At 38.8% G+C, this 15,836-nt stretch overlaps 1 protein-coding gene across 11 annotated transcripts in view; it reads left to right on the top strand.

The window, feature by feature from the left end:
• The window catches only part of KALRN (kalirin RhoGEF kinase), a 523,685-nt gene that overhangs the window by 296,425 nt on the left and 211,424 nt on the right, over positions 1-15,836 (top strand). For all 11 annotated transcript variants that reach the window (XM_042784358.1, XM_042784355.1, XM_042784351.1 and 8 more), the window contains exon 11: positions 8,724-8,915. In XM_042784358.1, coding sequence (XP_042640292.1) covers positions 8,724-8,915 — 192 coding nt within the window. The remainder of the gene's footprint in view (positions 1-8,723; positions 8,916-15,836) is intronic.

Below are 15,836 nucleotides of genomic sequence, written 5' to 3'. Positions count from 1 at the left end.
AGCTTATTATTTGTGTGTATGTGGTATGTGCAAGCATATGTACATCTATGTGTCTTTCCATACTTATTAGTATTGGATGTAATGTGTGATATTAGATGGCATTTAAAACATTATTTCACTAAATGTTTCACTAGGATTTCATTGAATAATGGTTGGGATCACCCTGAAGTTAATTAGCCTGATTGTGGTAATAAGAGTATTCTCTACTTGGTGTATGATTGCAGTCCTGATTGAGATGAACAGTTGATGTGATAAAATATGCCATAGGCAAGACTTTTTTTAATTGAAGGTAAGCACTCAATATAAAATAGCACAAAGAATTCCCTTAGCTTATGTATTTCCAGCTATTAATTCTAATCTTGCTTATTTATTAGTTTGAAGGTCTAAGGTAGCTTTTAAACAATTTATCTGGGGTTTCAGAATTTGATATAATGTATAAGTGTCACTCTTTTAAATTCAAATAATAAATTTATCTCAGTTTGTATGTGAACCCTGGGGGAAAATCATAGATAAAAGATAACTATACATGGAAAAATGTCCGGTTCTTGGCGATGGTTAGTGCGGATGCTGTGTCATACCTACCTTGTAATTCCTGGGAATTGTTTAGTTCTTATTCATGCTGAAAAATCTCTTATGATTATGTAATTCACTGAATTACTAGAAGTATAAAGTAGCAATTGGTATCAGCATGGTATTATATATGGCCTCTTAGCCATCTGAAATGGGAGCAAACTTCACATTCCCCAAATCTGTGGATGTTCCTGAACTGAGCTAAGCTTCAAATCATAGAATAATAGAATGGTTTAGGTTGGAAGGGGCCTTTAAAGGTCGTCTAGTTCAACCCCCCTGCAATAAGCAGGGACATCCTCAGCTACATCAGGTTGCTCAGGGCCCCATCCAACCTGACCTTGAATGTTTCAAGGGATGTGGCATCTACCATCTCCCTGAGCAACCTGTTCCAGTGTTTCACCACCCTTATCATAAAAAATTTCTTCATTATATCTAGTCTGAATCCACCTTCTTTTAGTTTAAAACCGTTATCCCTCGTCCTGTCACAACAGGCCCTACTAAAAAGTCTGTCCCCTCTTTCTTATAAGCCCCCTTTAACTATTGAAAGTCCATAATAAGGTCTTCCCAGAAAATGCCAGTGAGGAAGGTAACCGTGGATCAGTAAATACAGATGCTTAGCCAGAAAATGTCTGAAGAAAAATTATTTAAAACATTGTGAATGAGCCATGGTCCCACAGTGGGAGATGGAGGCATAAGGACATTTCAACCCCATGTACCAGCTGCAAAGATAACTTTTCCAGGAGCTTGGAGAGAGGTTTTCTATGCAGTGCTGGTCTGCTGAAACATAGGTGACATTCCAGGCACTCTAGTTCCTAGGCTGTGTTTGCAAATAGATGCAGTTCTGATAATAGTAGTAATTTTGAATTGTCAAGTGGTTGATACTTGGGCACACACTCACACAGTCTTGCCCTCACAAACTTACCTGAGACCCTCATTTGTTAAACTAGTTAAACATTTGTGATCTATTCATTTATGGGTAGGCATGTTCGTATGTGTTCATCAAAAGATGAATATGGCAGGCTGTAGTATTTGGAGAGCTCAAACTTCAGAAAGAACAGTGCAAGGAGAACTGGGGCAAAATTATGGCAAGAAAAACAAGATGAATTGACATATTTAAGGGAAAAACAGTCTGTAGAAGAAGATGATGGAAACTTCATTAACTTGGTTATATTTTTGAAAAAGGTCTGAAGATGTTTCTGTTCTAGTGTATAGTAGGGAACAATCCTGTCCTGATAGAGCGAGTGGCTTCATGACCTCAGAGACATGTTCTGCCTTTAACTTCTGTAACTGTAATTCCTGTTAAGTCTGTTTTGTATTAGAACAATAGAGCACAAATAAGAATATAGGTCTTGATTTGATTATGTGAAATTCAAACTGAATAAAATCACATCTTACTTGAGATCATCATATGCATTTAGCCTTTGCCCTTCTTAAGGGAGGAGGAATTTTGACAAGGATGGATGCTTCCTTAAACCCCAGATTTATTTATCAAAGAAATGCTTCATTGTGGTCACTCATTTTAGCTTTAGAATATCAAGTTACTAAAGATATAATTCTCCACAAAAGCCTAACTGTAAGATCACTTAACCTAAACAAAAATTGGAGCTAATTTTAACAAAGTGACTTAAGCAAAAAATCTGATAGCAGTAACTGAGCTTCATAATTAAGGATAACAATAGTTTATAAGGATTGAGAAGAAATGCAGAATCAGCTCCATAATTACAATTTTGTGAATGTGAATCATGCTGTAGTTTCTATGGGGAGGAATGCTGTCTGCTGTCTAGGTGCAGAACAGGGGTACAAGGCCTCTAGAGTTCTATTTTTAGCCCTTCACCATTTTTTTGTCTCCTCCTGCGATCTTGAGTAAATGGCTAGGAGGCTGACCCAGTTCTCCCTGGAGTCAGTAAGATCCTTTTTAGTGTCTTCAGTGAGGGATGGATCAGACTTTGAACTTTGTCTCGACATCCCATCTTCACAGCAGGAGTAATAATACTGAGATTTCATCTTTGGTGTTGAAGAGTTGAGTCATGACTCTGAAGAACATAAAGGAGATACCACATCAGAGAAAGCCTAATAAGTCTCCTAAGATTCAGCCTGCAGGCATAAAATGAGATTCACATCACTAGTCTTTAGTCAAGATCACATCTAAGCTAGTCATCTAAGTTCTTTCTGTAGTCAGTACTTACTGGCCTCTAGAGATGTCATCTCTACTGTGCCTTTTACATGGTAAAAAAATCCTAGGTGACAAAGCTCTCTGAATCAATACGAGAACCTTTGCCTGGAACTGCCTTTCACAGCCCCAGAACTTGATTAATATAGAATGAGTCAGACCAGTGCTGCCTCGTTCCCCTTCAGCTTATCTAAACATCTACTTTGGAAGTGCAGTGTCTAGGCTATGTAGTTTGTGTTAATGTATCTGATCAACCGCCCTGTTCCCCTACCCCATGTTTCTCCTGATGTATACAACTAAACAACTTTCTCTGGTTGATCAGCATGGTTCACAACACATCAGAGATCTTGGAGACAGTTATCAATGAAAACCTCTCAAATATAATAAACAGCTGTAAAATACTGTGCAAGGGGAGATTGTTCTAGAAAAAAAATGCCCAGATTTAGGGCACAAACTCTGCCCTGGACTACTGCTAGACACGGCTATTTTCAACGTAATCTGCCTAGGAACATGCAGCAATAAACTAGTTACAAGTGTAGTTGCAAGGAGTAGAAGGAAAACTACATGGAATAATTTTCTGAAAAAGTATTTGGGTCGAAACTAAAATGCTGCATTAAATTGATTGCTGCCTTAAAATGTGGGAAAAGGTCAGTGAAAACACAAATATATGATTGACAAGTTTCCTTTTTACTTTTTCTTTTTTTTTTTTTTTTTTTTTTTTTATTTGAAAAAGATGTTAAGGTACTTGAATGTATCCAGAGGAGGGCAAGAAAGCTAGTGGAAGGGCTGGAAGGCATGCCCTGTGAGGACCAGCTGAGGACTCTGCTAGACTTTGTCTAGGTTGGAGAAAAGGAAGCTGAGGGGCGACTTCATTGCTCTCTACAGCTTCCTGAGGGGGGAACATGGAGAGGGAGGTGCTGAGCTCTTCTCCCTGGGATCCAGTGATAGGATGCATGGGAATGGTTCAAAGCTGCACCAGTGGAGGGTTAGGCTGGACATTAGGAAGCAGTCCTTTAGTGGTCAAACACTGGAATAGGCTTCCTGGTTGATGCCCCAAGCCTGTCAGTGTTTAAGAGGCATTTGGACAATGCCCTTAACAACATGCTTTAACTTTTGGTCAGCTCTGAATTGATCAGGCAGTTGGACTAGAGGATGGTTGTAGGTCCCTTCCAACTGAACTATTCTATTGCATTACATTCTAATATGTTTGTAAGTGACTAAGATATTGGACTCTAAGTTGCAATACATATCATAAATAAGGCAAAATATTTTTGTTCTGCTGCCTCTAACCTTTTCTTAGTCCAAAAATTAACTGATGAAGTTTTCGGTATTTTTTCGTTTAATTATTTATTTATTTTTAATTAGGAAAAAAAGGCCAAATACTTTCAAACAAGAATTTGGACCCTTTGATTGGTTTGTACTGAACACTGCAATGCTATTTGCTCTGTAACAGATGAGGCCAAGCACAAACTGCATGCAGCCAATGCTCTCTGATGTTGAGTCAATGGAACTCCTACTCTGGGTTAAAAAGAATTGGAGAGAACAGTTGACAAAACACTTCTTTGGCACAAATATTATGAATAAAATAGTGTTTGCTTCAACTTTAATGAAATGTCTTAACCAGTTTGCTGAAAGACCTATGGGTAGAGCATTTCCAATGCAGCAATGGCTTCATATACATTAACCTGGAGACACGAATGAATCTTGGCTGAGATCTGCTACCTGGGTCAGAGATGGAAATGGATCCCGATGTTTTGGAGCTTGTTGGCCTGAAATGCAAAGGATAGCATTATAAATGTAACAGGCAAATTTCACATCAGCTTTTTCATAAAGTTTTGTTTTGAATTTGATACAAAATATCAAACTGTTAATAATTAATGAACTAAACTTTCAGGGAATCCTGTTAGTAGATATCACCATGGGATATGACAACAATCACCTCTGATTCTGAATTGTAGTAGGGATTGTTCTATAGGTTTTGTTAGTCAATTTCTTTTCCATAATTGTGCTTCTTTTTTGTTGTTTGCAAGAAACAGAAGATATATGAAAGTCTCCTAGAACCATGTAAAATTGACTCCAAAAGCATATGTTACAGCCATTTCCAGTATAAAACCTGAAGGGTGCAGTTTCATTTTCCTGTGTTTGCCGATTTCATGACTGAAATAGGTGATTATGCAAAGATTAGTATAGAAAGATTATTAAGAGATTTGAGATAGAAGTTGATTTTGTGCTTGAAACGATGCAAAAGTATGTAATGCCAATTAGCAGATCACTGAGAATTTCAAGGGTTTGCACATGAAGGTTCTCTCAAGGGTTAATGCAACCTTAGGAAAAAATGCCACAAAACCCTAAAATTTCAGACTGTGTATCATTTTATAACTCACAGATTATTTTTCTGTGGAACTTGTGCTATCACTGTTTGACAGAAAACAACTTCCCTAGATGCAGAGGAGAGATTCTTAATGGATCTCCTCTCCGGAGGGATTAGCCCGTTTTTGATGTCACCTTCCTAAGGATGCCACAGAAAACCTTCCGTGGGGCTGCAGTTTGCTGAACAGGGGACAGCCATGATTGTTGTTCTACTAGCAAAAATTTCCTTCTGAAGTTGTATTAGCTCTTACCTTCTTTTAAAGTTTTGAATCTTGATGCCAGTTTGGAGATGTACGTAGGTCCTGTGCTCCTGGTAGATCCTACCAGATCTCAGAAGGGCTGGGAATCTGAGGTAGCCTCTTCTGCCTGGGAGTAGGAGGACAAGGAGGCTTTATATGTTTTTCTTCATCATGAGCCTTAATTCCCTCTTGGATTCTCATCCTGCCTGATCCATGGTTATGTCATACTCAAGAAGTATGAAGTGCTTCAAACAAATGAAATAAGGGTCTGTACTGTGAAAAGCTTACTAACAAGAGAGTGAGCTCAGGATGAAAATGTATGAAGCAGGCAAGCAGTGCAGCATTATAGTACCAGCCAGGATGAAGCTCTCAGGATCAACATAGCTTTAGTTCAGCACTTTTAGATAAATAGATGCACATGAAAATATTTGATATGTGTAACAACTTCTGATATGATTTATGTTCACTATAAGCAAATGGACAGAAGAAAAGTAGAGCAGGCCCTCACCAAATAACTAAACTCTAGCTTATTTGGCCTGTGCAATGTTTATATCTCATCTGACAGTAGAGGACAATCCTTTCATGAATACGTCAAAGTCTAGAGTTCAAGGTGAGCATGGGTAACTCCCAAATGTTGTTACTTACCTGAAATGTATCTAAACCTCTTACATCTGCAACAGTGAACTGGAAATGTCTCAGCACCAGGCCTTCTTTCTAGAGTGGCACTAGTAAATCCATTAGCATTTTTCCTATCATAAACTGTACCTGTTTTTAAAACCCAGACACTTAGCTGTGAATTCAGTGGACAAAGATAGAAAAAGAGGTGAACAAAAATTTCACCATACTTAAAATGTGCTGCGTTCAGGCTTCTTGTGCACAACACATTTATGCAAATGTGTCCAAAATTAGGTATGAATGCTTGAGGGAAGCATCACTGTATGCTGACAGTGTCTGGCACAGCCCAAGGGAAACACTGCGTGTGCCTCCTTCCACATCCAGCCAACTTCCTTGCAGAAAATCCCCTTTGCCTTTGGAGAACTCTGTGCAATAGAAGGGGACTGCTGCAGGACCGCTGCATCCTTTACTGTCTGTGCAGTGTGGCCAGAGCCTCCGTTGAGGCCAATCTGTGCTCCTTTTTTCTCCAAAGTCTAGGGCTCAGCCTACACCCTTTTCACTATGCAGCGTATTTATATCTGATCATCATATTGGTGAATTCACCTCATCTAGGTGTAATTAAGTACAACACATGTTGGAGTTGGTAAACTGGTAATGGTTTTCAGCAGAGATGAATATAAGTGTGTTAGGGACAAATGCAGCAAAGCTGTATTCATACTGTATTTCAACAAAGGTGTTTGTGTCCCAAATCTGTGCCATAAGCAGAGAGTGAATGTGTTTAAAAGTATACTAAATATAATAAATAAAAGCAGGGAACAGCCTTCTCCTCAGGGAGCTGGACTGGTGTTTGAGCTGTTGTAGTGGTAATGTGTGAAAAGCCCTAGAGTGGAGTAGACTTTGAAAAATAGTGCTAGCTTTGGCATTTGCTCCAAATGCTATTGGAAGTGGATCATTCAGAAAAGATGCTGTTAAGTGAAACTGGACCCTAACTCAGATCATATTAAATGGAACATTTTTTACAAATTCTCAGCTAAAGAGGTTTCCAAAAAATTATTATTAAAACATGACATTTTGCCGCTGTTAACAACCTAACCATTATAGCAGTGGCCTGAAAGTGAGGGAATAAAAATTTACTATTGGTAACAAAACTGTCTAGAATATGTTCTTCACAGTCCAAAAGGAGAAATGCAAATACTGTATATTTATAGTCAGCCCTCAGAAACTGGGAAAATGAACAGTGAATGAGCTGTTTTCTTTCTGCTTTTTATAACTGGAAATTTTTTCCCCCCATTAAACACTTGGAGGCCAGTGTGCCATCTTTGTATCAAATATTTTCTCAAGCAACAACTTATTGACTGCAGCAGGATATTATGTAAGTAAGAACAACATGACTTAGCTTTTATGTTTGACAGTGTTCCTTCAATGCTCAGAAGTACATGCGTGTCCACAGTGTTCAAGGGTATTTTGTGTATATGCATCAAGCTGATGCCTTTTAAACTGAGGAAGATTCTCAGTAGGATTTTGAAAAGGAAAAGTGCTACAATTCTGCTACAGATGGGAGGTTAAAATTCCAAGTGGAAGCAGTCTTGGGCCAACACCAAGCATTTATGAAGCTCTCACCCAGTACTGGAAACACCCTTAAGCTGATATCTTCATCTCCTTATTTTTGTTAAGTGTTAAACACCACAGAGCTATTGGCCTCAGTTTGAGTGAAGAAAACTTTTCTGTGACATCAAGGGTTGGCTATGTTTAGTTAGCTAAACATAGCTGACTAAACCATAGCTCCATGGCTGCGGAGAATATGACTGCACTCCTTTTCCATTTCTGCTGTTATTTATGAGACTCTCTGGTGTATTAGTTTCAGTGGCGTTTTCCAGAAATGTGAAAGAGGGAGAGAAAGAATGGGCAGGTAGTTTGAAAGCTGAGGTAAATTTGGTGGAGTTCACCTCTGTTCCTCCACAGTCTGCCATGTCTTGGGTACATCACTTAGCTTATGCAATCTTCAGTTCCCTCTCTGTAAAGTAGGGGTAATACATCTCATATCTAAGGCCGTAGCTATGGGGTAAGTCTATCAGGATGGTGAAGTGTTCAAATTTTTATGTAATGGAGGGCAGGTATGTGCCTCGGACAAACTGAAAATGATACCACTCCAAAGCAATACTGGCAGCTGCAAGCTAATCAAATAGACTTACTCTGTTTAGAATTACAATGCAGGACAGTAGAGGAGAGGAATGAACATAGAAGAAACTTGAAGACAGAGTCTTCACAGGTTATCTCACGAAAGCCATTGAAAGGGAAATATTTATTGAGGCTGAGACATCTCTGGTTAACCTGATTACCTGCTGTAATGTGATAGCTGTTGGGACGACTTTGCAACAAGCTTGTAGCCCACTGTCATGTGAGGCACCGTAGGCTTCTGAGGTGGTTAGTCCCACTTGCTTCCTTACATTATCTCTGAGAAATTCCAGGGGACTTGGAAATAAACAAGTGTACAGTCCTGCTGCTGTGCCTGGCAGGACTGGGCTGGGATGATGTGTTTCAAATAAGAAATTATTTCATGTGTACTCAGGCATTAGTCTGTGTGGCTTTATATATTCTCCTTTCACAGATGGCAGTGCCAGTAGGAATTATTACTATTGTTTTAAAACTCTGGTAATCACTTGCTTTCATGCCTTTGAAAATATAAACAGCCTGTTTCAGGGGTTTACTTGCCACAGTTGTATTACTCATATTTCGCTTCTTGCTTTGTTTGCTGGTAGAATACGTACACCAATGCAGACAAGCTTTTGGAGGCTGCAGAGCAGTTGGCTCAGACTGGGGAATGTGACCCTGAAGAGATCTATAAAGCAGCCCGGCATCTGGAAGTACGGATTCAGGACTTTGTCCGGAGGGTGGAACAGAGGAAACTTCTCTTGGACATGTCAGTCTCCTTCCATACCCACACCAAAGAGGTAAGATGTGCATGACGGAATTTTTCGGTGTATTGAAGAGTGCTGCAAAAGGCTGACTGAAAACTCAGATGACATAGAAAAGGCATCTTCACCACACAAAACTGATATCCAGTTCATTTGATGCGTATGACTAACTGTTGTAAAAAGGAAATAAAATGTGAATGAACCATACAAATGATATAGTACTCTAAAATATGGAGACAGCATATCTAACATGTCAAGCAGGGCTTAATTCACAACTAGAATGTATTGTTATAAAGCAAGAATTCTCTTGTAAGAACATGAGTTGATATTAACACATTATGTACAAACATGCTAGCAGTACGATACGTATCCTTAGAAGGATTCCATGTGAATGTAATGTTAATTAATGTACCCTTTGTTATTGTTACTGGAAATCTTACATTGTTTAATGAGGCAGCCGTCACTTTTCAAAATTACGGTTAAAGAGCAAATAGCCACATACTGATACAGTGAATCAGTGAGGACCTGAATAAATGATGTTTAGTGTAGCTGAAATATATCCAGAGATAAGGCTGTCTCGCCAGAGATACAGTGGACAGGACATCAAATGGGAGGTCACTGGGGATGTAATTAAAGCATACTTCACATTTTTCTGCAGACCAAAGGCCATTCAGTAATGAGTGACTTTTAAAGACAGGGTTTCTGCTGAGAGAGATGGAATTATTTAGAATGGTTGTTCTCATACTCTGCAGCATCTGTTTGCAAAAGCACACTTGATCAGAAAGGTGCTCTTAGAAGCTGAAAGCTGTGCCTGTTTATGTTGATTTACATGTTACAAACAAGTTGTGTATAGCAGGCTTCGGCGTACTGGGGAACCTTCTTAAATAGAAGCTGTGTGCACACATTCATATATATATATATATATATATGTATGTATGTATGTAAGAAGGAGTTACAGTGTGTCCATTATAGCTGTTGATACCTGTAGGTTTTCCTTTTACATCCTGCTTCAGCAATATGCTAAAATCTAGTTACTTTAAGCTTGTGAACAGTACTATTGTTTCCAAAGTAGCTCAAACACTTGCAGCTATGCTGGTTTGCCACAGGGGAAACTTAATTGGTTATTTCCTTAGTCAAAATTATTTCATAACAGTTTCCTATTGTGATTAACCTTGCTTCACCTATGCAGGTGGTGACTAGTAACACAAAGATAGGCATGACTCCAGGAAGTTATCAGTATGATATGTTTTCTGTCATCTAAATTTCTTCTGATGCATACTGATACTCTGTAACCTAATTTGGGTTTGGGAACTAAAACTTTCCTGTATGAAGGGGTTTGGATAGCAGTGCGCTATCCTCACTTCTGGCCTTCTTCAACAAGAAGGGAATTTGCTTGCTCCACTCACCTGGTTTTAATTAGCCGTGTTTTGATGTACAGAAATGCAGATGTATAAAAATACATTCTTTTTTTGAAACTATTAAAAGAAGTCTTTTGTGACAGCATAAATGCTGTTTACTAGATATTGAGAGTAAACCCTAAATCTCCGCCTCACTGATGTTTACTCATGGAACAGATTTCTGCTGTGATGCCTTTTTGGAAAGCTCATTGCTGTCATTTTTAGGGAGATCCAGAGTGGATAGACTCTGGGTGTCCCTCTCTCTCCAGGGGGACTGTCGAGAGAGTGGTAGCATAAAACTGGGACATCAGCAAAGTCAGGGTGGGCCCAGGAATCTACATTCATCAGAATGAATGGCAGCCATTGGTTTAGGTACAAAGAGGTTGCTAAAGTTATTGCAGTCTCCAGCAGTTCCCCAACATCGGAGGATGAGCAGTAGCTCTGCAAGAGAAGGGAAGTTTTCACTCACTGCCCTTTGCATTAATTCACTCCTGTGGGGGCCAAACACTCTGATTTTCTGCAGGTTCACTGAATTTCATTGCGTGTCACTACCTTCCTCCTTCAGTGACACGTTTCTGCACTGGTGGGAGTCACACAGCACAATACCTCAATTTTTTGCCCAAAATAATCAGTAAGGAAATTGCTGCAGTTTTAGTATTTGTCTGTCAGCAGTGGGGATTCCTACAGACACAGTGTAGTAACCAAGGACAGCCAGGTGGGGAACTGGTGCAAAGGGCAAAGCATTACAAGAGAGCCTTAGCACATGTTTGGATCTCTATTTGCCTTGTTATGCCATAAATACATCGGCTCAAGTAGAAATGACTGATTGTTTGGCCTTGCTTGGCCCCTCATGTATATCGTAAAATGAGGAGTTAACCGATGTAATTGTCATTCTTCAATATGAATATAAAGCAGATAGCTGGATTCCTCAAAAAATGAAGAAATATGAATGTCCTTCTTTTGCCACCATGCCTATGCTAGTATTATCTCCTTTCTCTGTTTCATACCAACTGATCTCAGTTGGTTCTTCCCTGGGCTCTGACTAGGAAATGTACTTAGCCCCGGTGAGACCTCCCAGCCTGCAGAGCTGGGCTGGACCTAATGCAGGTACTTGGTCTAGCTACTTGACCACTTGTCCAGGTCAGATCTGCACCATCCATGCTCATTTTATGAAACTGCTTAAAAATAAATTCACTGTATTTGCTGGGATTTCAGTCCCAAACAACAAAGATGACATTTGATTCCAATTTTACAGTCAGGATTTATCAAGAAAAATTCCCTTTGAATCAGTAGGAGTTTTAGTTGAGTTAAAGAGTTTGGAGTCAGATTTAAATTATAGCAGATGTCAAGGCAAAAAATCCTTTTGCTGCAGTAATTAAATACAGGGATATTTGAGATCCATTGCTGCCTGTTTACCAGGAGGCATTACAGTTACAGTGCTGGCATATGCCTCCCTGATTATCCTTGCTCCTCCTACTTGCCGTGCTGTGCCTGACGCTGGACTGTACTATGCCCATCCAAACCCATCACCTGGGAGCGTCTTGGGGTGAGGAGAAAGCAGTTTGGCTGGCATGTTAACATGTTTAATACCTGATATATTGTGCATTATTCTAGAAGGCATTATTAGTTACTTAATAATAACCCACATTATTCATTTCATCCTTTTTAGTTCTTAAAACCATTTCTTAAACTGTTAACAACTGTTTCTCTTACATCCTTGGAAATGAATAAACAGTTCCCTTCATGTTTTCTTGGCAATAGTGTGGGCCTAGATGTATTTTTCATCTAAGTTTCCCAAATTCTCATTATTTCTTGATATATTAATCTACTGAGACAGAACTGGTGAAAGAGAGAATTAAGTAGAAAGAATCGGTCTTACTGACATGTTTTTTATGGAAATACTCTAAATACCTTCCTGCAATGAACATGTTGCTTCTCACAGTCTTCCTAGCGCAGATGAATTGCATTTCTGATGTGACAATTCCCAGGCGCGGATGAGAACACTGATTGTGAACTTCACACTGCTTCACCTGTACACTGCCCACTTCCCATCTCCACATATGACCCTTCAGATTCCCAGCACCTGAGAAACTTGTAACAGCTCCCATTTTTAAAAAGTGATCTTGTCAAATAAATGTTTCCTTTTGTAATGTGCCTTGCTAGAATTTCTTCAGAACAATATATATAATGTTGAATTAGGGAGTCATTTAGATCCAGATATCCCATGAGTAATGAAAGTGGCTTTTTTATGCTATAGTATACTTGAATCACTGCTCATTTCATGTAAAAGCATTATAAGAGGATTTCTGCTGCTAAATACTGACTTATACAGTTGAAGGAATATGAAAAATACTGTCAATTAAGCATAACAATAATTTGGAAATTTTTTTTAAGTGGCCTTACTTAACAATACATGCAGTAGACTGAAATGATGACTTTCTGGTACTGTAAAAACATTTTAGAAGCACAAATTTAGAGCAGTCCCTTCAGTGATTGTTAGTGTCATAACTCATGAGTAATGTAGTTGTTCTATTGCCATGATATAAAAAAGATGTTGTGTATCCCACTGTCCTATAGTGTTCATTATGCTCTCTTAGTTTATAGCCAGTATTTTCGTACCCTTTTAGGCCAAGGCATTCCTGATGGTGTGAGCAGAAACCTGGTACCTTGGGAATCAAATCCAATTATCTGTATGGCAAGGTAAATTATTATCAGTGGGATAAATGTATTCAACAGACTTATACCTGAATCATTTCTCTCAGGATTAAGTGTAATTGAACTCAGTTTCTTACTTCAAATCTGATTCAATTATCAGCAGTATTGTCAGATCTTGCAGTTTGATCACAAATCTCATGATAGTTGATGTTTTTCTGTGAGCTCTCAGCTGCTAGGATCAAATGAAGATACAGGATTCTTGGTTGTCATTTAATTTTGTTTAAAAGAGAATAGTTTTCGAGCCTCCTGGAGAAGAGGTTGCAGATGTGATAAAATCACACATTGAAGACTCAAAAACCTCAGCAAATAATAAAAGCATCTTGTAATTCATTGTCTGAATCTTAATACTTAGGGTATTACTTACTTAGGGTTCCAAAGTGTAATTTACAATTCCAAGTATAAAAATCTAGACACAAAAGAGCACTGTCACCATTTCCATATAATTAAAAACTTCTAAAATCCTCTTGCATAATTAAATGATGACTTAGCATCTTGTAAATGTCTTTACTTTCCATACAGATTTTCTTCTCTGTTTAGCAATCACAGTTTTGTTTTGCCTGGCTTCAAGTGGCAGGAAATACTGCTACCAGCAGTTTCTGATACAGATTCAGTGCTGGAGGTTTAAACAACAGTATAAAAAAGCCTGGGAAGTACTTTTGTCAAGTAAGTGTTGAGGTGAGGCTACACATAGACACTTCTGTGTGACATCAATGTGCAAATAAATTCTTGGTTTCATCAGTGGAATTTTAAGGTTTTAGGATTAATGTAGGTGTTTAAGGCCAGTGTATTCTCTATATAACTGAAGCAAAGGTTTGTTGTGCTACCTCTTGTATTCGCTGGTAACACAGTTGCTAATTTAAGAACAAGAAAGAACTTCACTGAATTTAGATCCATTTACAGTATGTGGGTCTTACCTGAAGTACAAAGCAGTTCTGTAATTGCCTTATAGCTCTTTGGGGCATGAAAATCATGTTTTACCACCGTCATGTTTCTCATTTCTCAGTGGCTTTCAGATTATCACTTTTGTGTTGCATTGAATCCAGCAAGACAGCAGCAAAAAGCAAAGCAGGAGAGCCAGCAGTGTGGTTTCAGGTCATGTGTCCCGTAATTTGTTGGCCCTTGGTAGGTCAGAAGAGTAATAGGACGAGGTGCTCAGTGCTTGCAAGTTCCATGTGGAGCCTGCAAGGTGTACCTGGCCCACAGAATGGAGGGTTGAGTATGCTCAGGAAATATTTAATGTTGAGAAAAATGAACTGCCAAACTCTTAATAGGTTCTTACTGAACGTGTCCAAACTGGAACTTGGCAGAGATCTTCTGAGTGACCAAATTTGGGCAAATTTTCACAGGGGTGACATAATGTGTATTCTTGACATCAAGGCTAAACCCTGCAAAATTTCAAACTCTTGCTTAAAGGCATGGAGGATCTGGAGCATCTCATATGAGCAGAAATAAGGCTCCTTTTCTAACACAGGCAAAGTAACTTCTTTTTCCCCTTCCTCTCATTCAGGACCTTTTACCTCAAAATCCATCAAGTTCAGCCTTAGGCAGATACCTGGTATGGAAAGTTTCACTCTGAACAGCTTGTCTGATAAGACTATGAGAAACTGAGAGCAAAGGCCTGGACCATTAAGTGTCAGGCAGTTTCCTATATAGACCTAAATTATTTGTGGTCAGCAGGTCACCTTGGTCACCCCATAGATATCAGTGGGGTTATTCAAGTGAGTAACGGGAGTGGGATTACCCTGGCAGTTAGGAACAGCAACAGTGTTTTATTGCAGGCATTGGTAACTTAATTTTACTTGATAACCAAGACCTGTGAAATTAAATTCTCTCTGCTTCAGTTGAATATCATGATTAGGAGATTATTTCAGTGTAGGTCACTAATTTTGACAGGGATTGGCCCTCACGTTGTGGCAGAGTTGCTGGAAGCAGAGAGCAGAAAGCTCATGGGGCTAAGGTTGGCTGCTGTTGACTCTCATCAGAAGAATTGACAGAATCTATCAAAGTTAATCATGAAGCAAACATGACAGTGGTTCTGGGATATATTGTATAATCCTGGAATTCACTGTAAATTGACCCAGGATTCAAAGTTAATGTTGTTGAACTTAATAATTTGTTGTTTGACTTTATCTGTTAATATTGACATTTCAGAGCAATCACCCATCAGACAAAAGAGACTTGTGATGAAGAGGATAATCAGTTTAGCAATTCCATTTTCTGGAAACTTCTAGAAGTCCTGAAAATGTCTTGTTCTCTGGACATGTCTACCACAAAATATTTGTCTTACACACTTAGACACTGCTCCTGTCCTGGACAGTGCTTTTGTTCCTTTTCTCATATTCTGACTAGATTTAAAAAACAATGCAAGCATAAAACACTAAAATGACTCAAACTTCTCTCTGCCCATAAAATATTCCCTGACTGACCCACATCCCAGTACTTTTCAGGGTTAGAATGAATCACCATTTGCCTTGTTCAAAACCTAGAAATTAAGTTACTTCAATGGGATAATATTAACAGCTGAGATACATACAAAGCAGCATACAGAATTGGACTTTGAAAATATCTGCCCCTCCTCTCACTGTAGGGCTGTGAAACATCAAACCTTAAATTTATGCCTTTTACAAATACAAATGTTGTTTCTTCTGGGAGCTGAATCAGTGTAGTTCAATGAGGGGAGTATTATAAGCAGAGAAATCACAAGACAAGGGAGAGAAAAAAGCAAATGCTTTCATAAAGGATTAAGTAAATGCTGATTTAAAAAAAAAAAAAAAAAAAAGTGCTCAGTTCCTAAACATTCTGATATTCCCATCAGAGATGGATTTGCAGGCAGAGAGCAGAGGAC

The sequence above is a fragment of the Tyto alba genome, unplaced genomic scaffold, assembly GCF_018691265.1.
Source record: "Tyto alba isolate M040663 unplaced genomic scaffold, T.alba_DEE_v4.0 Super-Scaffold_7, whole genome shotgun sequence".
Taxonomy (NCBI): Eukaryota; Metazoa; Chordata; class Aves; order Strigiformes; family Tytonidae; genus Tyto; species Tyto alba.
Note: the sequence above shows the minus strand (reverse complement) of the source record. Positions and strands in the feature narration are given on the sequence as shown.